Source organism: Choristoneura fumiferana, chromosome 25, assembly GCF_025370935.1.
Source record: "Choristoneura fumiferana chromosome 25, NRCan_CFum_1, whole genome shotgun sequence".
NCBI lineage: Eukaryota > Metazoa > Arthropoda > Insecta > Lepidoptera > Tortricidae > Choristoneura > Choristoneura fumiferana.
This window is the reverse complement of record NC_133496.1, coordinates 6893069-6916647: the sequence shown is the minus strand read 5'-3', so window position 1 is coordinate 6916647 and position 23579 is coordinate 6893069. Positions and strand designations below refer to the sequence as shown.

The 23579-nt window shown below is 37.8% G+C and overlaps 1 protein-coding gene across 1 annotated transcript; it reads left to right on the top strand.

The window, feature by feature from the left end:
* On the top strand, window positions 1-21921 carry LOC141442080 (E3 ubiquitin-protein ligase MARCHF5). Its single transcript, XM_074106990.1, has 4 exons — window positions 1-444; window positions 7443-7688; window positions 15787-15977; window positions 18553-21921. Exons 1-4 carry the CDS (start codon window positions 265-267, stop codon window positions 18920-18922), a joined length of 987 nt encoding a protein of 328 aa, XP_073963091.1. The 5' UTR covers window positions 1-264; the 3' UTR covers window positions 18923-21921.
* Window positions 21922-23579: the final 1658 nt, after the last annotated feature.

Below are 23579 nucleotides of genomic sequence, written 5' to 3'. Positions count from 1 at the left end.
CCTGCAGGCATCGTTCGCTCATTCTATTCTTTTCTTTCATTCATTCGATTACTGACGTTGCGTTGAAATAGCAACTTGCGCAAAGGACATTTCCTTCCTTCAGACGTTTGACAAAAATATTTTCATCGTTTCGAGGGAAAATATTACAGTTTTGTTTTTGTTATTCAGTGTACTACCAATTGCGTTTATCTCGCGGCGCAGTAAACTCGTGCTTTAGTTGTCTAAACTTTTTGATTGTTTATTTGTAAAAGACGCAGTTTAACAATGTCTGTCGAGGAGAGATTACCTTCCGAGGTTCCACGAAGTTCTAGTGGTAATTCGTTGGTCATGCACGGGGCAGAGGACGAGAATGCGAAGTCTTGTTGGGTTTGCTTCGCCACAGAGGCTGACGATCGTCTCGCGGCATGGGTTCAACCCTGTAAATGCAAAGGAACCACAAAATGGGTAAGATAGAGATAATTAAGTGCTTGGACCGTGACGTCAAACTTGAAATTATTTGTAAGAGAAAGTTCACTGCTGAGCTCTATGTAAATAACTTGAGCCTGGGAATTTTGATTACTATTTTTTTTACTATTTAGTGTTTTGTGTACTGAAGTGTGTCTTGTCATGGCATTGACACAGTTTTAATGATTTATATTGGTTTAATGACAGCTAAAGTGCAAATGAATTGATAAAATATATATATATAGGTTATGCTAGGTACAATGCTCCTATAAGTAAAAACAGGGATATAGTTCAAAAGTGTAGAAAATTTTGATATTTCACTATAAGGTATAAACTTCATTACTTTTAAGTTACAGTTTACAAGTTAGGGTAATTTGTTTATGTTTTCATTCTATTATGCAAAGCTTTCAGTGACCTTTTAAATACCAAAATGTATGATTGGTTTTTGGAGTCTTTTTGTATTTTTTATTTCAACTCCAAATTTGTTACTTTTACGGGAGTCCCATGAAAACCATGTCTCAGTTTTTATTTTCGACATACCAGTGTAATTAACTCAATTCTTTTCATTATTTTTTTCTGGTAACTTATGTCAAAATGTCTTATGTCTATGTATTTATGTCTTATTAGAATATAAACAAATGAATTCAGTTCATTAGATAGGCCTTTGCATCCAGAGACAGTTTTGGTACAAGGGAAATCACTAAATTATTAGTATTTTCATTTATTAGTAAACAAGACAACAAAAAGAATTTTGACCCAGCCGACATTTTTACAACAGGTTCAGTCAGTGTCTGTGAGATTATTTATTTAAAAGGCTACCTAAATTTATAAAAGAAAAGCCACTGTGACTTAGTGTTTTGACCTCAAGGAGAGGATCATGGGTTTAAACTCTGGCTTGGATCTCTGACTTTTTCAAAATTTACCGCAAGTTTTATGGTGAAATAAACAATGTGAAGTGATTCAATGGTGTGTTTGAAGTTCCCAATCGACACTGGGTCTGCATTTGAATTACGGCCCAAATCCTTTCATTCTGAGAGGAGGCCTATGAATAAATACTAAAGGGAAATATTTTTACCACCAAAACTTCTCTAGGGGCCAGTCATAAAGTATATAGACCCCTCACCCTCCCCCTTGTCACACCATATTGCTAAGAAAATTACAATTATTATGTTCCTGTGTCACATACCCCTGACCCCTTTATATGTGTGATGTAATTTTTTATGGATGACCCCTTGGATATATGATGTATGTATGGTGAAATGATGCAAGTAAATTTCCACCCACTTCTATTGGCCTGATTGCCTTGAAAGTTGATATTTGTTTGTAGCTGTATATTGTTAATTAATTTGTGATGTTTCTTTTAAATATATTTAAGTAAAGATTCAATCTTTCTCAGCCTTTGTACATGAACCAATAAGCCTCTGCTTTTGAAGTCCTGGGTACTGCAAATTCTAGGCTTTATAATTATAGGCTACTATGTTTTTCTAGGTAATAATATTTAGATGAACCCTGTTACTTTTAGCACCTAACATTTTTTTTTAAGCAGCTTTATTGTAATCCTTTCATTAATATGAAAATCATCTTCAGTTCAGTGTTTATCAATATATAATACTAGCTTTTGCCCGCGGCTTCGTCTGTGTGGAATTCGGTTATCGCTGCGCGCTGTTCCCTCGGGAACTGTGCGTTTTTCCAGGATAAAAAGTAGCCTATGTCACTCTCTGGCCCATAAACTATCTCTATCACGTCAAAAATCACGTCGATCCGTCGCTCCGTTTCGACGTGATAGATGGACAAACATACAAACACACACACTTTCGCATTTATAATATTAGTATGGAAGTATGGATTAAGCCTTTTCCAGAATTTGAGTCATCATCATCATCACCCCAGCCTATATACGTCCCACTGCTGGCTGCATCCCAGAACAAGAGGGCTTGGGCCATAGTTCCCACGCGGACCCAGTGCGGATTGGGAACTTCACGACGCACCATTGAATTGCTTCGCAGGTCTGTGCAGGTTTCCTCACGATGTTTTCCTTCACCGCAAAGCTCGTGGTAAATTTCAAATGTAATTCCGCACATGAATTTCGAAAAATTCAGAGGTGCAAGCCGGGGTTTGAACCCACAATCCTCTGCTTGTGAGACGATAGGTGAAACCACTAGGCCACCACGGCTTCTAGAATGTTTTAGAATTCCATTATTTGTGCTTTGCTCCTCTTTTGTAGGTCTGGCATAGGCCTAGGCCTCCTCTAACTTTCAACATTCATGTCTATTTCTCTCTATCCTATTCCAAGTTCTGCCAGCAACCCAACATCCCATATTTTTTGTGGTCTACCTCTCTTTTGCTGGCCTTTTCTTGAGTAAGTAATGCTATGACTAATGACCTCTAGAAGTCAATTGTATCTACCTTGATCTGTTATCAGACTGTTCATCTGTCACTTTTCTTATTGGGTTCAATGTATTAGACTTAGAGGTTATCTTTGTCACATAAACAAATAACATTGAGTGAAAACATACTTATATTTACTTTATTTTTTGTACTCTCATATGTAAATGTAAATATGATTTTTGATTGTGAGAGATTTGAGAAGAATGGAATCAACAGCTTAAAGCCTTTGTTATGAGGTATGGCGAATTGGGAAAAGGTCTGACATTCATGCATTGCATGTGAGTGCTTTACTTTCGCAAAGGTGCTACTGTCTGTCGCGCTTCACCCTCCCTCCCTTCACACCCTCCCTCCGTTCTCTCCACGATGTCGTCCGAAACCGTCGCGGGTTTGCATCGATACAGCAGGGCTACTACGAAACCCGAAACTCGAAGTTCGTGTCGTGCGGTCCCTCTCGCTCTCGTATTAAATAGTATAAGTGTCAGAGGGACCGCACGACACGAACTTCGAGTTTCGAGTTTCGTAGTAGCCCTGCAGTCGCGATGCTGTAGCGCGTTGGCATCGCTTCTGTAGCGCGTTGCCAATGCGACTATAGGCAAACCGCGTAACTGAGTCCTCGCCTGCGCGGTACAGGGGCGCGGGGGTAGGACGACAAAGGGGACTGAAGGAGGTGCGGGCGGCAACCGGAATGAGCTGTGCTAAGAAGCGCCTGCCGCCCGCACCTCCTTCAGTCCCCTTTGTCGTCCTACCCACGCGCCCCTGTACCGCGCAGGCGAGGACTCAGTTACGCGGTTTGCCTATAATGGTGATTTTCCACCGGCGAGGCAAGACGAGACGAGGCGAGACGAGAATTGAAATTGTATGCATTCTCGCGCGCCCGCCGCGTGCCGCCGCGAACCGCCGCGGGCGCCGTCATACAAATTTCAATTATCGTCTCGCCTCGTCTCGTCTCGCCTTGTACTTATTCTGTGGTCTCGCCTCGCCGGTGGAAAATCACCTTAACGCGCGTTAGTAGCGTAGCGATGCTGTCGAGAATTTACAAAACGCGCGACAGCATCGCTACGAAAAGTCGCCGTGGGCGAGGGCCCTAACTGTCACTCTTCAGTTATGTATTTGATTTGATAATGTCACATGAAATTTAAAGTACGGAAAGGATTAGGGGAGATTTAAAGATGGACTAAGTAGTGTTTAACAAAAATGCATTTAACGTTATTATAATAAACCACAAAACGTATGAAGTATGTTTTAAACGGTTTTATTTGGCTTAATTACTACGTATATTTGTTACCTATAAATTAGATACGTTTTTATTATATTATATTAGATGACTTTAAACATCAGTACACCGAACAATACTGTTTTTATATCGTTGTGCCATATTAAGGTACGTAATAAATGCACTCGCGACTGATGGTTGCCGAGGTATGCTGAGAATTCGGGGAGATTAAGATTTATCATGACGTTATTAATGACTATGCCGTGCATGTAAGGGTGAGCGAGTTTGAGGCAAGGCGACGGAGCGAGCTCGATGCGAAGCGAGACGAGCTTAAGGCCAGACCACCTGCGGCCATATTCTACAATTACGTCGGAGGAGTGCTGACGTGCAGTGACTGCAGTCGCACATTCACTGCCAAGATCGGATACGTCAGTCACCTGAGAGCACACCAGCGCCGCTCTCAGCAGTAGGAAGTAGTCACTGTAGCCGAATACGGCCGGGAGATTATTATTTTATTATTATTAATGACTAGTTCTGTTCAGTTATTTAGGTACCGTTGATTTTCATGATGTGTTAGGCTCTACAATAATATTATGTGGCATTATCAACAAACCAAACAGTATGACTAATTATCCTTAAAACTTATCAAAACCGATTGTTTCATTAAGTCTGAATATTATCACAGCGGAGGACAGCTATCAATAGATAACATGTAATTATCTGCTCATTTATCAAAATTATTTAATTTGGTGGACTAATTCGCCATTTAAAAGATTCAATTCTTTGTTTTTGATACACGCTGTTCGCAAGCAATCTCTTCGGGCGAGGTATGTAGATACAGTTGATTAAACACAGGTGTTCAGGATATACAGTTTATATATTAGATAACCTATTAACTGCCTCACTCAGAGATGTCAAATTTTAAATAATTTTATGAATCAGGCGTTTTACTTTGCTCACCCGCGACCTACCTACCTTGGTCGCGGGTGATAGGGAAAAAAAACGTAGTGGTTATATATGCTCTTTGATAGGGATGTTGACACGACCAATCAATTGACGTACTTTTTATGAGCTGTCAAAACACAATTCTCCCATAGAGTTTGAATGGAAATATAGCAACTTATGACGTCACTTGTTTGCACACTCAATCAACTAACTATTTATTTGTTTTAAAGCAACAAAAAATCGAATTTTGCAGTTAATCGAAAATTAACCTGGTTTTCAGGGCTAAAATAAAGCGTTATTTTTTAATGGTGTCAACATCCCTATTGCTTAGGCTGCGTTTCAACCAGAGATGTGTGAGAATGTGTTGCCAGGAATGTGTTCTTCATGAACCAATAGTTGTTTCCACTAGAGCAGTGCTGTGCGAGGATAGGTAAATGAAGTGTTTCTATTGGTTCATTAAAAACATTCCTCGCACATCTCAGGTGGAAACGTAGTCAAAGATGGAGCGCGTCAAAGTTCGGGAGTGGGCGCCCCTGACGTCAACGCCGTGCAGCAGGGCTACTACTACTACGAAACTCGAACTTTTTTTTTATTCGACTGGAAGGCAAACGAGCAAGTGGGTCTCGTGTTGGTAAGAGATTACCACCGCCTATAAACATCTGCAACACCAGGGGTATTTCAGAGATGCGTTGCTAACCTAGAGGCCTAACCTAAGATGGAATACCTCAAGTGTCAGTAATTTCACCGGCTGTCTTACTCTCCACGCCGAAACACATCAGTGCAAGCACTGCTGCTTCACGGCAGGATTAGCGAGCAAGATGGTGGTAGCAATCCGGGCGGACCTTGCACAAGGTCCTACCACCTGCAAACTCGAAGTTCATATCGTACCGTCCCTCTCGCTCCCATATTATACAGTATAAGTGTCAGAGGGTCCCCGCACGATACGAACTTCGAGTTTCGTAGTAGCCCTGCTGTGTCGCACGGGGTGACGGCAGCGTCACACGGAATTTCAACTGGCCAAATCTTCATACCTATTTTTTCGTATAATTGACAAAGCGCATCTTTAGTTCATCCGGGGCACGGAGGTCGACTCTTTTAACTTAGATTAACTCTGCTATTGTAACCTACGCTGACCTATTTTTATCACTGTACAAAGGTTTCATTAACATGTGTTCACTGACTAGAGGTATTATCTATCAGATTACATAAATTTTATTGCATTCCTGCTTATTTGTTATTGTTGGAAATTTCGACTGAACATGTTAAACCCCCGGAACCGGTTTTAAACTTATTTCAAATAATATGTTTAAATTCTATATTCCGATCCCTTTCTGTCCCGCATTGTTGATAAGTGTTTTAGGTTAAGTTTAGATTTAGTAACCCTTAAGGTTAAGGTTCTGGCAGAATATCAGCGTTGCGAAGCAATTCCCGACATCGTGCTGAGCCAGATTCCCTTTTTGTGTCCATTTTGCTCTTTTCGCTTTTGCTTTGTTTGTTTTTGGTATGTATTAATGTGACCAAATAAATATATTTTCTTTCTTTCTTTCTTTATTGAAATACCGAAGATTGAAAACTATTCTTTTCATTCAAATTTTGTTAAAATTTGATGCTGTTGGTTTTAAATAAATATTAAAAGTGTCCATGAACCACAAGCTTTCATTCATTCGTTCACGGGGTCATGACCGCCGTAAAGTAGGCAAAATATAAGGTATTTATTTATTTTAAGGTATAGGTATTTCAAATGTCCATACGCAAGTTAATGTTAAATGGGAGAAAGTTACATTTGGTTAAGGTTTTTTTTTTTCATTTCTTACATTATTTAACTTCGTTGTGTCGTCATCGGGAATGTGTCAAGATAAATAAAGTTCAAAAACAATAATGGACGGGATGTTACTGTCATTTCATTTATCATAGGTATAACATAATTCTCGGTGAATTTATTTATTTTATGTTTGGTTAGGTTTATTATTTAACAATCCTGTAAATTTCTGAGAAAATTGCTTAAGTGTCTCAAATGACCATCGTGTTTTATCTCTTATTATTTTTAAACTTCATGTACAGTCGACTATAAAGATATCGATACGGCCAAAGTTACAAAAATATGTATTACACGACTTTAATGTCAAGTCAATAAAGGCCTGTATACATATTTTTGTAACTTTGCCCGTATCAATGTTTTTGCTGTTGACTGTACCTAGTACGTGTTGCCCGCGATGCGAAGAATTAGTTCATCGGTATCCTGCGGAAACTGCATTTTCTGGGATAAAAATTACCTCTATCCCATGTCCTTCCCAGGGTTTCATATTATCTTCAATACAAAATGTTATCGATATCGGTGCAGCGGTTTAAGCGTGAAGAGTTAACATGCAAACAGACAGCTACTTCGCTTCGCGTTTATATTAAGGCTTCTCTGAAAATTTGCCTTGTAATTAACAGCAACTTGTTGTTCCAGGTCCACCAAAGCTGCCTCCAACGGTGGGTCGACGAGAAACAACGTGGCAACATAACTAGGAAGGTTCTGTGTCCCCAGTGCAAGGCGGAGTACATAGTGGTGTTTCCTTCGATGGGGGCTTTCGTGGCGCTGCTTGATGCGATGGAGGAGATCACGCACAAGATATGCCCGTTCATCGCTGGCGGCGTGCTGTTGGGCTCCATATATTGGATCGCGATCACATACGGCGCTGTTACTGTCATGCAGGTGAGTCTGCCTTGGCTATTATCACAGCCTATAAGTAAGTATATACAGGGTGGAAAGATCGAATGCCCCATGGATGGCAGTGGCAACTACCTACCTTAAATAGCACATTGTAAATAATACTTTCCTTTATTTTTAAAAACAATAAATTCTCGTCTGTCTTAATCGGGACTCGAACCCGTCAAATGCGACAAAAATAAAATGCCGTATTTTATGATGCAGATCGTAAGGTTTACTGATAAGGTTCATTTGACAGCGAATAACATGCACAATCAAAAATAACAAAAGACCATGATAGATAATTAACATTTACGTGTTAATTTTTTTCACCCGCCACGGAACATGGACGGAACTAGGTATACTACTTTTTATGGATAACAGAGTCGAATCTACAATTTGGCCATTTTACGATTATTACGTCAAAGTCATTATAAAAACAGTATATTTGACTTTGGCACAATAATTGTAGATCCGACTCTGTTAATTGTTTGTCACGGTGGATTTGATTTTCAAAAATCCAAAAATAATAAATACCTACTGCATTTTTTTTAATGTTTTTGAAAATAAAGGAAAATCTTCTTTACCCAGAATGTGCTATTCCTAATATTTAAGGTAGTTGCCATCCATGTGGCATTCGATCTTTCCACCCTGTATGCTGCCACACTGCTGGGCACAAACCTCGCAGAATGAGAGGGCTTGGGCCGTAGTTCCTACCCTGGTACAGTGCGGATTTGGAACTTGGCACACTTAATACGGTATTTGACCATTTTTTATTCATTTTATAAATTAAAGCTATCAAGCATGATTGTTATCGACCAGAAAAACAATTTTCAAGCTATCTTTAAATATAACAGTTATAAAGGTTTGAAATTCAAGATTTGACAGAGAAAGACAAAGACTTACTTGCATGTAACGTCACACACAAGTAGCGCCATACTTGCTGCATAGATAAAAGCGTTTTAGAAAGAGACAGATATACAGGATATTTTGCAGGTGGTAGGACCTTGTGCAAGGTCCGCCCGGATTGTTACCACCATCTTACTCGATAATCCTGCCGTGAAGCAGCAGTGCTTGCATTGTTGTGTTTCGGCGTGGGAGAGTAAGACAGCCGGTGAAATTACTGCACTTGAGGTATCCCATCTTAGGCCTCTAGGTTGGTAACGCATCTGCAATACCCCTGGTGTTGCGGATGTTTATGGGCGGTGGTGATCTCTTACCATCAGGCAGGAGACCCACTTGCTCGTTTGCCATCCAGTCGCATAAAAAAAAAAAAAAAACAGAATTTTCAAAAAATCGCTATAAATACAATTTTCAAGCGACTTAATTTTTCTCTTCGCTAAACATTGTCTGTATATTTATCTATATTTTTATAATAATATACAGGATATGGTAAATTCAACAGTGGTCAAATACCGTGATATTGAATTTTGAAATGACAGTGTCGGGGGGGGGGTTTCAACTTTTCCAATTATGTCATTACATTACAGGCTTTTATTTAACTTGCCGTGTTAGTATGAGTGGATCAAAATGTGGGTCGTCGAAGTTAACATATTTCCTGTGGATTTATCTGAGGTTTGCATACATAGGTACTCGTAGGTCGGATAGATGACAATACAAGTACAGTTAGCAAACAGTATAGCCAGCAGAAAAGATTTTTTTTCTTTGGCTAAAACTTATTAATTATTCCACCAGGCTGAAGCCGCAGCTATACATTAGTTATAAATAGTGAGTGGGAGTTTCTTTGTTATCCATCCAGATAATCGAACATTGACCTGAAAGAAAAAACTCAGATTGACACTTCAGAAAAGAATGAGACAAATCTGATCTTGAATGGAAAGGACTATGCTCGGAGTATGTCTGTATCCTAGGTATGTTAGGGGATAATCTGTGTATTGCTACAATAGTGATAATAATGGTGTTTTAGATAAATGTGATTTAAAAGAAAATAGGTAGGATTATAATAATATTTGGTCTATGGTTAAACGAAGTGAGCTGATAGCCAAGGTTCGAGAGCAATGAAAAAGAACAGTTTTCTGTTATTGAGACATCCAATGAGGGCTATCGCGTATGAATTCGCCGCTGGAGGCGCTAGTGTAGTGTGAGGTCTCCGAAATGTCAAATCTCATCGTTTTTGGGTGAGCTACGCGGGTTTATTTATAATTAGAATAATTTTGTGAATATTTTGCAATATCTGAAATTAATTATGGCAAATATGCTTTCCGGGGCAATGAATGTCTGTGTTTTGAGACAGTTTTGTCTTTCGGAAACCTTTGTCCTCCCTTTTTTCCGAACAAAACGGGGACTATGCAACACTATGGCATGCTCGATATTTTTATGGTACGGTTTTAAGGTGTATTAAATATGATTTTAATCTAAACTTTGTTTTCACGCCCGTAAACACACGCTGAAAGCGATACTTAAAAACCTCACGCAACAGTGCGCCATCTGGTGAGACAAAAAACGATAGCCCTCATTGTCTGTCACTTGTCCGACTTTAGTACACTTATTCAAATTTTTCGCATATGTACTCATACAGTCCGGTTTGTAACGGTTTTTAAATACGACAACCGTCACTAATTTAATTTGCTTTGCTTGTATGTTTTTTTGAGTGCTGAGGTTGTAATGTACCTAATGATTACAGACATACGGTTGAGTGTTAAATTTCTGATAATTTTAATTAGTTTTTGTTTTATTTGAATGAGACACCTAGTTTTACCTAAACTCTCTCGCGGCCATTCGAGAAAACTTGAGAGTCAAATGTAGTGCCTATTGATACTGGCTCAAATTTTCGATGATTGGGTTAGGTTAGTTTTGGGAAACGTCATGGTTGAACGTCCGCGATCCCATGACGCTCCCATAACGGCTGTGGACAAAGGCCGATGTGTTTTAGTTGGTATGCTCTCTAAAGAAGGAATATTACGCAAGGCTCTGCGCAGGGGGGAAACTAGCGCAAACCGCCATGACAACGTCAGAGGGGCTACTACGAAATTCGAAAATCTCTCTCACTCTCGTTTTAATATAAGCGCCAGCGGGGCGGCAAGACACGAAGTTCGAATTTTGCACTTCGTTGTAAAGGGAAAGTTCTCTTTCTCTTAATATTTTGTCGCCATGACGGATCATGACCAAATAGGGTATCAGTACCTGTGAAAACCATGCCATATTTATTAGTAACGAAATAACATGATATTTACGTCGATAGTAATGATAGAGCTATATTTCCAAAAACTTGACGTATCCCATCTTAGGCCTCTAGGTTGGCAACGCATCTGCAATACCCCTGGTGTTGCAGATGTTTATGGGCAGTGGCATCAGGAGACCCACTTGCTCGTTTGCCATCCAGTCGAATAAAAAAAAACTTAATTTAAGATACTCAAAAAACTGTTTACGGTTTGTGCTAGTACTGCACTCTGACGGCAGAAAATTAAAACATTTTCACATCGAAAAAAAAAAGGTTAGATTAGTTATGTTCTGGATTGACCCTTACATGCGCCATAATAGCAGTCGTGTCGACACCAATCCAATAAATAGTCTTGGTTAGCCATGTCATAGAGCATGAGCTCTCTTCTCTTCGTGTCTACTGGATATGAATCAACTAGACAAAAAACGAACGGATGAAAAGAATAAGTGAAAATCATTCTAGATAATTTAAAGTGAGTGCATTTTGAAAAAATCATGCATCTCTATTATTATACTTATGACTGCCAAATTTCAAGTTTCTAGCTCCCATGGTTTAAAGTTAGCCCAGTTCTGTTTTGTCAGTCAGTCAGTCAGTCAGTCGGTAAATGGTACAATTTTCTGTCTAGATTGGTCGTAGGTAAACAGTTTAACAGTTTTTAATGATTATTTGTTAGGACGTAGACTGTCATTATCTTTAATGAGCTCCCAATATTTCGACGCAGTTGCATGTACCTACCATGATAACGGGTTGACGGAAAATATATTGAGAACTCATTACAGGTAATCATGGCCTACATCTCGTACTTAGCATGTAGGTACAGTGGGAGTAGGAAAACCTTCGTCAGTTATTAAATGGATTCCTTTATACATTCATAGACTCTTAGTACGTTTTGAAACCAAAGCACTAAGTAGACAAGGGCATATCAAATTATACTTACTTCACATGATAATAAGGGTCAAAATAGTATACACCTCTAACATATTATGTCTAGTTTCATATCAATACCAAACCTTTTTAATAAACAGCGTCGTAAGAGTTCGAATCAAAAAATGTTCTATTTAATTGTCAGTGTTTGTCAGTGCCAAGGTGTAGTAGTAGGGTTGCTATGGTCATCTTTAAACAAGATTATGTGTAGTGTATTGGGAGGTTGACAGTTAGATGCAGTATGTCATACTCAATTGTTAAAGCAGATTATCGCTCATACTGAGCAAAGGAAAATAGATCTTAAGATGACGAACCTTTTTTACTCCGACTGTACAGTCGAACAAACTGAATCATGTACCAGAGTGGAACTTTTGTCTACTAATGTCATGTTGACATCCCATACTTTTGTTACGGAAATTATAGTGAAATTAAATTATTAAAAGGTTCCATCTTGGTACAGTCGAGGTCATAGATATCTTTTGCCATCTTACCGTTTTAGAGCGCTTTCATTTCACATATAGGCGTTTTTATCGCGCGACTGTAGCCCGACTCGTATCCATACATATTTAAGTAGCGCAGCTGCAGCGCGACAGTCGCGCGACGGTCGCGCGACTGCAGCCCTCCGATCTCGCGGTGGCAGATACTGTGAAGCGCGGGCGGTACAGCCGCTGTAAAGTGAAGGGATTATCTGTGCAGCGCTTCAGTCGCGCGACAAAAACGCCTATATGTTAAAGCGCTCTTATACAAAAGTTCAGACGTGAAGTATGATAGCGGCAAGGTAGTAAAGTGAAAAGATATCTTTAACCTCGACTGTACGAGAATAAGTTTTTTTTTTTCAAAAATGTCCGTAAAAGTTGACATTATTCTTTACATATCAGAAGGTGAAGTGCATTGTTTATGGTCAGCGAAAAATTAAAAAGTTAAAAAGATTGCAGGCGCGCTAGCTCGACAATAATGAATTAGCGCGCCTGCAATCAGTCACAATTTTTTTTTAAATTTAAAAGGCCATGGAAATTTTGGCACAAGTCGTATACAGCCAAGTCTCGGTATCAGATATTTTGTTGGAACTCCGGACTTTTTCTATTGGGTCTGAAACAGCTTGTGGTGTTTTCGGTGGAAAAATAAATCTGCAGTTTATTTTTAATGAAAAAAAGGCGGGAAAGCATAAGAAAAATATTGGAATAAAATTAAATGTTATAATATATTTTGAGAAAAAGTTTATTCTATTTCAGAATTATTCACCATTTTTGAGAAAAGCTTTATAAGCAAGCTCGTCCGTTTAATACTCATACTCAGCCAGCAATTGCCTACTTCCAGGCCACGACAATAATCTACTATTAACTGTATTGTCTACAATAAACGGTTTAACTGTCTCTCACATCTTTTATATTAAGTACTTATTCAGTAACGAATATTGTGAAATTAGAAATTGTCTGTACTCGTATACCAACACATTTGCGCTAATTGTTTACTCAAACGCTATTGAAATCCGAAACCTGTTTAGTGACCGTTGCTCGGCCTAGATCGTTTTTGCCATTGGATTATCCTTTGGCCTACAAAATTGTGATTCATGTTAAGATAATAGATAAACAATTGGTGATTAATGAGATACGAAGAGACCAACGTTTTTCAATAGGATGTTGACTCACGCCAATGGAAATTGAGGTATTGCCCCGTCGTATTTATTCTTGTGTGTTAGTTCTATAAAGTGTCTTGACCAAAGTTTGGGCTTGATTCACTTCGAAAAATTCCAAATAAAACTAACACGTATTGCACATTTCCATAGTAACCTGAAGTCATGTGTTAATTCACGCTTAAACATGTCTTTAGCTTGGAATTAGTCATACGTTTGCCCACTACTTTTACAAATATTGCAAGCTACAGGCACGTGTATTCCCGGCATTATCAAAAATACAAAGAAGGGTAACGACTCGTGTTAATCTTTTGTTTAGACTCTTTAAAGTCATTTACCAGATCTCTGTCAATATTTGAATTCTTATTTCCGTCCAACAAGGCAATGGACGCTACTCAGCTGTCAAAAACAAAGATTGATCGCCAAAAGCACAAGTTTGCAGTCATATTGATACTAAATTCCACCGATCTCACTAATGTAAGTACAAATATGAACGTAGTACAGTCAAGTGCAAATATATCGACACGGCCAAAGTTACAAAAATATGTACGTATACACGACCTTAATGTTAAGTGCATAAAGACGTGTATACATATTTTTGTAACTTTGGCCGTGTCAATATCTTTGCACTTGACTGTACCAGATAGGTACAATACTGTACCTAATTCCTTATGTGTTTTTAACCCGGCTTCGCCTTTTAGCGTTACTAAATGAAGCCAAAAAGGTGGCAAATATCTGATTCTACAAACGTGTTTGTTAATTGAACCCACGACCTGCACGTTAGCGAGCGTATGTCACGGCTAAGTCGTTGACACTTATGGTCACGATTTTGAAAGGAAAACGGTACGGCACAGAAATAGACTTTTAGACTGAGCACACAAAAAGTGTGAAGACCTGTTTCTACGAGTAGTTTATGTTTCGGCCAGTTTTTTATTTGTTTACTAGCCGTTATCACCGTCTCCGTCCGCGTGGAATTGGTTTTACTCGTATGCTATCCTGCGGACGCAATTTTCCGAGATAAAAACTTCCTATGTCCTTCCCCGGGACTCGAAACAATCTGTACCTATACCTCGGTTCATCTAAATCGACTAAATAACAAACAGACTTACAAACTTTCGCATTTGTAATATTAAGTGGGATCTACTTACTCTCCTATTCAATAGTACGTCATTACGTTGTTTCTTAACTCTTGTTTACCTCTTTATCGCCCTAGTCATCCAGACGTGACAGCCAATGGAATGCATCACACGCCACGGTCATCTATTGTCTGGGTGCGAAGTACTAGGTGGGGGTAATGAAATCTATCGCAGCGCTAATAGTGGCCAAAAGTAGAAATAATCTAGGCTCTGTCATCTGTCATACTCATATGAATCTGTCATTAACAAAGCAATTTGTGTAGACTTAACTGCCCAATTTTAGTAATAGATGTTTGTCTTCTTGAATTATTGAATACTGTCCCTCTTTTGTTCTTAATTCCTCTACATCCCGGACATGTCCAGCAGATACCAAATACAAGTTTTATATTGAGTTAATACACACAAAACCGGTCGTCAAAATAATACGTATTTTGATCTGAAAACGATATTTAATTTATTACTAGCGATACAAGAACAATTATATATGTTTACTATTATTTAAAGAAACCATTAAAGTAGCTTTATCTTTTCGTTTTACAATAAAAGTACGACTAAACATGAAGTAAACAAACTCTGACATAACCAAAATAAAACACACTTTTTGAATAAATGTTACTTACATTATATAATTTTAATGACCAAAAATGAATTCACAGCCCTTTGTCCACCCAAATCACGGTCACAGTAATTTTATATTATAAATACGTGAATGGTTTGATTTTTGTCACAATGTCGCAATTAATTTTAAAACGCCAGAACCTCGAGTCGACAACCTTGCGGACGCTAGGTGGCGCTGATGTCGTGCACAGAGCCAATACATGACCAACATTCAAATCGCAATTCATTCTTCTGCAATGGAATTAAAAATAAATCAATTTTTTCCGTGGCGTACAGGACACGTCACTTCGTTTGTTTTTTATTTTTTTATTCGACTGGATGGCAAACGAGCAAGTGGGTCTCCTGATGGTAAGAGATCACCACCGCCCATAAACATCTGCAACACCAGGGGTATTGCAGATGCGTTGCCAACCTAGAGGCCTAAGATGGGATACCTCAAGTGCCAGTAATTTCTCCACATCCAAACACAACAGTGCAAGCACTGCTGCTTTACGGCAGGATTAGCGAGCAAGATGGTGGTAGCAATCCGGGCGGACCTTGCACAAGGTCCTGCCACCTGCTTGTTTTGTGACGGTGAAGAGGTTAAGTGAACCCGTACTTTCCAATTTCTAGGTGGTGGGGCACCGCGAGGGTCTGGAGATGATGGAGACGGCCGACCCGCTGGTGCTGCTGGTCCTACTCCCCACCATTCCGGTGACGCTGATCAGCGCCAAGATGTACAATTGGGAGGAGTCCGTGCTCCTGTTCCTGAGGAAGTACTGTGCCAAGATACCCGCGCTGTCCTATATACTGCCGTTTGGAAAGTGAGTGACATTTTAATAATAAATATATCTAATTTTGTAAAATAAACTAGATTCCTAAAAATGTATAATTAGTCCATTAGTTAGATTTAAAAAAAATATTTGGACACGTACTTTTTCTTTTGTCAATTATAAAAAAAATATTGACATACCTTGCAGGTTAAGTTCCGTGTGACGTCACAACTCTGGACCAATCAATTTTTTAGTGTCGCTTGTTGCCATGGTAACGTCTCCTGAGTCCTGAGTTACTTTAAATCTAATTTTAATAATTCTAATTTTAATCTAAATTTAATCTTCAAACTTTTAGTGCAAATCCACTAAAAGTTTGGAGTTGTGACAGTTTTAATTTGTTCTATTTAGTTTGTTAAGTATACATTGCACAAAAATATCAAGTGTATCACTGATGTCTCCTGAGTTACGGGACAGAATAACAGCACATAAAAAGTTGATTGACCCACCTACGTACAGTCGAGTTCATAAACGTGTGAGCAAAAATTTGATCAAAAATCTGAACACGTGCCTACGCCGTTAACAATAGTCGTGTTCAGATATTTTTGATCAAATTTTTGCTCACAAGTTTATGAACTTGACTGTACACTTTTTACTAAGGAGTGACGTGACGGTCCCCCCGCTCCCGAACTTTGACGCGCTTCATCTTTGTTTGATTGACAAATGAAAAAAAACGTGTCCAAATTTTTTGACTGATGACTAAATTGTTTTTTTTTTTTACTCAGGAATCTAGGCAATAATTAGTGATGGGCCATCGGAAGAATTTTATGTCACTTTGACGTCCTACGTAATGAAGAGTAATGACTAATATGGATAAGTCGGTGTTGTTCAAAATAAAATCACACATTCTTAAAAATTAACTAAAGTTAATTTGCTATAGTAATTAATATTTTATATGTTTAATTAATATTGTCAATCGATTCCTTTCGTTGATAGATATTTATAAGTGGCCTGTGCTTCATAATCATATCTTAGGTAATAGAAATGTTAAAACCTTGATAGTAACTCAATAAAAAAACATACATTTTTAGTAGGTTAAAAAATTGTGCAAGAAATTAAATATTCATGTCCATGTGATAATTTCGTCATCAAATTGACATAAAATGCTTCCGATGGCCGATCACTAGCAAATAGCAATAATACCTAAGTAATAGTTAATTTTTTTTATTCGACTGATGGCAAACGAGCAAGTGGGTCTCCTGATTGTAAGAGATCACCACCGCCCATAAACATAATTGAATTATCTATATGAAAAGTATACCTACTGCTTATCAAATAGGAGTAAGAGCCAACAAGGCAAACCGTGACTATCACGATTTTTCATTCAATTGTCGTATTGTTTGACAAATTCATATTGGAAACAAAAACATAATGAAGAATAAGTTTTCGAAAGAAGAAAAAAATAAATTTTTTTTAAATATTACAAGCTTTTTTTCTGCTGACTGTACTTTTTAATGACTGTACTTGTATTGTCACCCAAACTACATTTGCATATCAAATTTCAAGTCGATGCCATTAACCGTTGAAGAGTTCCGTCCTGTGGAGATGATCCTGGCCGGACTACATGATGTCACTACTAGATTATTGTATTATCACGCAATCTACATAAGTAATAGTTATTTATGCAACTGTATCGTAATAGGAGTCCTTAAAACACGAGTGTGGTTTTATGAAACGAGGCGTAGTATCGTACACCCATTACGATACAGCCGTGTTCATAATAGAATCCAATGTCGTAATGCTGTTCATTATCTATGGTTTTTGAACGCATAATGGAGGATTCAGTGGCGTAACTATACCATCTGGGGCCCGTGGCAAATTCTTTTGATGGGGCCCTGTTAGTAAAAATCGACACGTTGTACTTAGTTTAATTTTAAGTAAAATAAAATACTCAGGTACCTACAATGTAAAAAAAAAACTGAGCTCGCGGCCTCTTGGGCTGGGGCCCTTGGGTCGGGGGCCCGTGGCATTTTGCCAGCCCTGCCATCCTATAGTTACGCTACTGGGAGGATTTACTATATGGGTGTAGATAAATCAAATTTCAAGTCAATTACAGACAGACAGACAGACAGACAACGGGACAGGTGGAACTAAATAAAAGCTTCTAAAATACTGTCGACCTTCGCTTGTCGCTCTTCAAGTAGTTTGATAGACATATATTATGTTTTTTTATAGTAAAATTGACACTCAGTAACTTCAATATGTATAAATAAAAATGTCAGAGAAGCATTTACAACCACAAAAAAAATGTTTTCTTATAAATTTAATACCTTTAGACTTAGTTAAATATTAATATAATTAATTATATTAGCAGAAAACAAATGGACGAGGATCTAGAATTTTACATACGCAATTGACGACGTTTTATGTCAAAAACTTGACAGTGACAGGCTACCCCCGACGTAAAAAGAGGGATGTTATAAGTTTTACGCCAATGTATGGTTGTTTGTGAGATTGTAGCTCTCAACGGGTGAACCGATTTCGATGCGACTTTGTTTTACGTTAAAGCGAGATACAATATGTTATCGTACTCTAGACCGCACCTAAATTTGTCAAAACTTTTTTTCAGTGTGGAAGGCGATCGAGGCGCCATTGTTACCGGGCAGGCCAGTTCCCCGAACGCTAACTCCAGTTCTCATCTCTCTCCCACAAGGATATTCTGCTCTGCACTTCTCCTTCCCACCATATCCACAATCATAGGCAAAATCTTCTTCCGCTCCATACAGAATAACCTTCACAGGACCATATTAGGCGGCCTCACTTATATAACTATTAAAGGAGCCCTCAAAATTTACCACAAGCAGATGCTGTATATTAGACATTCTAGCAGAAAAATTTTGGACTACACGGAATCAAATTTAAAACTTTATAGGACTCTGGCGGCGGCTGCTGGCGATACGGTCGCTAATACGAGAGATGATTCAGAGCAAGTCGTTTAAAGTATAGAGGCGGCATTTTAAGAAATTGGTATAATTTTGGCCAAGGATGTTACGGAAGTGACTTTCTCGGAACCCGAATACGGTGTCAAAAAAAGTTTATAACAATTTTCAGATTTTTTAGTTACAGTTAATATAATTGGGGAGAGGGGTTTCTGCGCTGCGACTTCTTTTATTGTCGGATTCGGAACTCAACATCCGTAACATCCCCAGTTTTTACGTGTCAAGCGGTTTTTAAAAATACCTCTTTTTATAAGGTAAAGGGTGATCTTGATCTCACTCAGTGATGAGGCTATTGACCGTGTTTGTAAACGCTAGAGTTTGGATGGTTTTTTTTTTCTGAATAAAAGTAGGTTTGGATGGCTCACAATGAAAAGACACTGTTTTGACTTTTGCTTTCGATTCTTTGTAGTTGTTGCGATTAAAAATAAAAGTGACATAAAGAGCCCTTTGCGGCCTACTTGCAGAAGAAACGTTTTGAATTTCAATACGCGTAACCTTTCTTGTGTTGAAGATGTGATTTGCAACAACTATACTTGGCGCTATCTTCATTCGGGATAGCATATCGTCAAGATGTAAAATTAGCTTTTTTCCCAGTACCTACCTTGTCTTTGTCTTTGTCGAACTGCTCTTTAACCTGTGATGAAGTGAACTTATTACCGCATTATTATTTATAACATAAAAGTAATTTCTTACAAGTAGAAATATAATAAGCGTGACTTATTTTTATAAGTAGATATTAACCACTTCACCGCCAGTCATCCAGTCGTGACAGCCAATGGAATGCCTTACACGGTCACACGCCACGGTCATCTATACCATGACCAACATTGAAGTAGAAATTCATCCTTCTACAATGGAATTAAAAATCAAGTTGATTTGTCGCTGGTTTTTCTGTGGCGTACAGAGCACGTCACTTCGTTTATTTTGTGGCGGTGAAGAGGTTAATAAAATATCACGCAATGGTTTAAAAACTTTATTTTCGAATTAGAACTTCATAAAATTTTTACCAGTGCTTTAAGCAAGTTTACTTTGGTTAAACATTTATTTTGTACTGCCAGCTTTTATCATTCTTATTTTAGAATTTCTGAGTTTGGAATACTATAGGCGATTTGGCTAAAGATATTAGGACTTAATAAAATTACTTTATTATGGATGCCGACAATGGGTGACAGCATTTTGTAAATAGTTTAGGTTAGTTATAGACTATGTAGAATATATCATAATTGCGTATAGACGTTGTTTGTGATTTTGTAGTCTTATGAAGGTTTAAAAAAACAAGTTTGCCACCTCCGTCACCGTAGCGTTTCTTTGTCTGTGAGTCTGTCTATACGTGTTCAGAAGACTCGCTAGTAGATAATTTGGAAGCTGTAAGCTGTGCTAGCCTTTCATTTTTAATTAAACAATTGATCAGCTGCTATTAAAAATAGTGATTTGATCTGCAATATTATTACAAACAAGAAGCTCATGAATGTTATCAACACACACAGCATAGAACATATTTTTGAACATCTTGTAAGTCTCAAATAAATACGTATATTATGTCTGGTGGCGATGGTAAGTCGACAACAGTAACAGTAACATACCAGTAACTAAACAAATATTTCCAAATTTTACAAAACTCCGAAGTTAGTAGATCGGTTACGGAGTGTACACTTTCACTTATAATATAATATGTGTCTCTAAAGAGACCTAGTCTTTTGTGTTCTGTTTTAAAATTTTATACATGTTGTAATAAAGTAGCATAATAAATTAACGAATTGTTTTTATTTTTGTGATTCTGATAGAATTTGGCCTATTACGATGTAAACGATGGGAGTGCCTTTGTATGAAATATGTATGTAAAATATGTATAAAATGTAAATAGACGATTTGTATCTAGTATCTTAAATATTCAGATGTCCATAACATTACTTTAATTGTACTTTTTTGTCTAAATATCCTTGTTTAAATGTAAGTAGTTGTAAATATTAGTTTTCTTTTATATTACTCTAATCTGTAAAGAAGCAGATACCTATAAATATTTCTAACAGGAAATAAACATATATATTTTTTATATTTTATTTATTTGTTTTTAAATTATTAGACAGAATTATCAGGCTAATAAGAATTGCTCAGGACAAGGCAATCATCGCACTCAGAGGTGACTATATTAATATTTAATTGTATACTAGCAACAATATTCTATAGTTACAAAAATTTAAAGTTTCGAATACATTGTAGTTGATGTACCTATCTGTATGTGACAGTTCAGAAATCAGATTAAGCTATGTACAGTCTACTATGTATTTGATCATAGAACGTGTGTACCGATTTAATTGGTTTGCCTTTACACCTAGCGTGTATTGTACTACATTTTTTCTTCGTGAAAGTTCTTGCCAATCGAGTAAATTTTGTAAGATAGTTATATTATGTTTCACAAGGCCAGTCAATGGGTAAAATAATTACTGACTAAATTTGCTAAAATGTTAGTACAATAATTGATCAAAAACGATAGTTTAAATTGAAGGGTGTTATCGTCATTTGAAATTTACCACGAGCTATGCGGTGAAGGAAAACATCGTGAGGAAACCTGCACAAACCTGCGAAGCAATTCAATGGTGCGTGTGAAGTTCCCAATCCGCACTGGGCCCGCGCGGGAACTATGGCCCAAGCCCTCTTGTTCTGAGAGGAGGCCTGTGCCCAGCAGTGGGACGTATATAGGCTGGGATGATGATGATGATGATCGTCATTCTCCTACAACTTAATGGATTTTATGCAACATACAAAGTTATTAAGTAATTACAGATTTATAACTTTCATTGTACAAATAATATCTTACTTATGTTTTTTTTTCGGCTTTATTCACATGTTTGTAATATTGGTGAAATAGTTTAAAGTGGCTAGTTTTGCTAGATATTATTTTAGTCTCAAAATTGACAAACTTGTATGTAAAGACGACGTTTGTTTATTTTGTCTATCGTGTACATTTTAAACAATTATAAATATTTTATTGAGTCTCAGTGTCATTGTTTCCTTTGTCTTCGAAATTTTATATCCTACTAATATTATAAATGTGAAAGTTTGTGAAGATGTTTGGACGTTCAGATGATTTGGATGAAATACGGTATACAAGTCCCGGGGAAGGACATAGGATAGTTTTTATCCCGGAAAATTGCATAGTTCGCGCGGGATAGCGATAAACGAGTACTACGCGGAGGGAGTCGCAGCAACCGCTAGTCTACTTATAAAGCTACAGGTCTACTAATGAGGTTTTTACATTGTATTTTGTCGGATAAGTTGGTATTTAGCTTGCTTTCTCAATTAGTTTTAGTAAATAATAATAATAAATAATAAATGCTAGTTGAGAAAGGAAGATAATTCGAACTAATGCGACATATACGATGGCGAAACATTATTCACTAGGTACATATATACCGTAAGTCGTGGTAGCCCAATGGTTCGAGTTATGGCCTAAAGAAGGGCGTAGTAGAGGGTCGTAGGTCGGACTCGCATCTCTAAGTTTTTCGGAATATGCGCGAAATTACATTTCAAATATATGTATTATGAACGAAAACATAGTGGGGAAACCTGCACACATCTGCGAAGAAATACACATACATACTATTGAATTTCACCTATACTTGAAACTACTGCCTACTGACTTGGTAATTAATGAAACGTGCTAGTGGGCATTATGTAGTCTCATACTTTTCAATACAAAGTATATACGATATGATACGGTGTAAATGGTAGAGACCTTTACAGTGGCGTAGCATAGTGGGGGTGGTCCGCCCCGGGCGGCAATTTTGCGGCAAAAAAACCATAATAAATAATACGAGAAGTCAGTCGAGTACTGAATAATAGAACATATAAACTAAATATTTACGTTAATATTGATATAAGGTATTATACGTTTTGATCGTCTATTTTGTTGTTTTTTTTAATGCCTAACTAGGCCGTGATAGTTTCCTTTTTAAATTTGTTACATCATATACAGGCACCAGATTGTTTATTTTTTATTTTTCAAGCCTGCAATGTAGCTTGTGGAGTGGAGTGGAGGGGGAGAAGTATATGACTTATTGAGGATAAACGTAAACAATTAAGTTGTTGCCCACCTGTGACCGTACGATATGTCTATGCAACAAATGTGTGTTCATTCAGCTCCTCCACCAACACACTGTGAGAACACACATAAAGCACACAAACCCAACTATCACCCCACCACAACTGGAAACTGAGCAACAACCATTCACCATGCTACCAGATGGTACCAGGTGGTGGTGGTATGGCGGTGATAATTGGGTTTGTGTGTTTGTGGTTTTGTTTGTGTGGAGGCGGAGGAGTTGCATGAACACACGTTTGTTGCATAAACGTAGCTATCGTAAGGTCGTGAGTGAGAAAAGTAATTGTTTATAGTTAATTAAGTTTTATTATTACGAAATCTAGCACACTGAACAGCAGATAAAAATAAAAACAATCTGCACTCAAGTCAATTATCACCTAATTAGAATTGGACACAAACTCATAATTAAGGCAGCTTATCTTTGCAAAAAACCAATATAATGATCGGTTTGATAAAGAGCATATCATACGGTCATTATCTTGCTATATCGATATAATATACGTTATCTTATCTGATATAGAGTTTGGTATACAAGTAGGAACACAATGCAGTGTG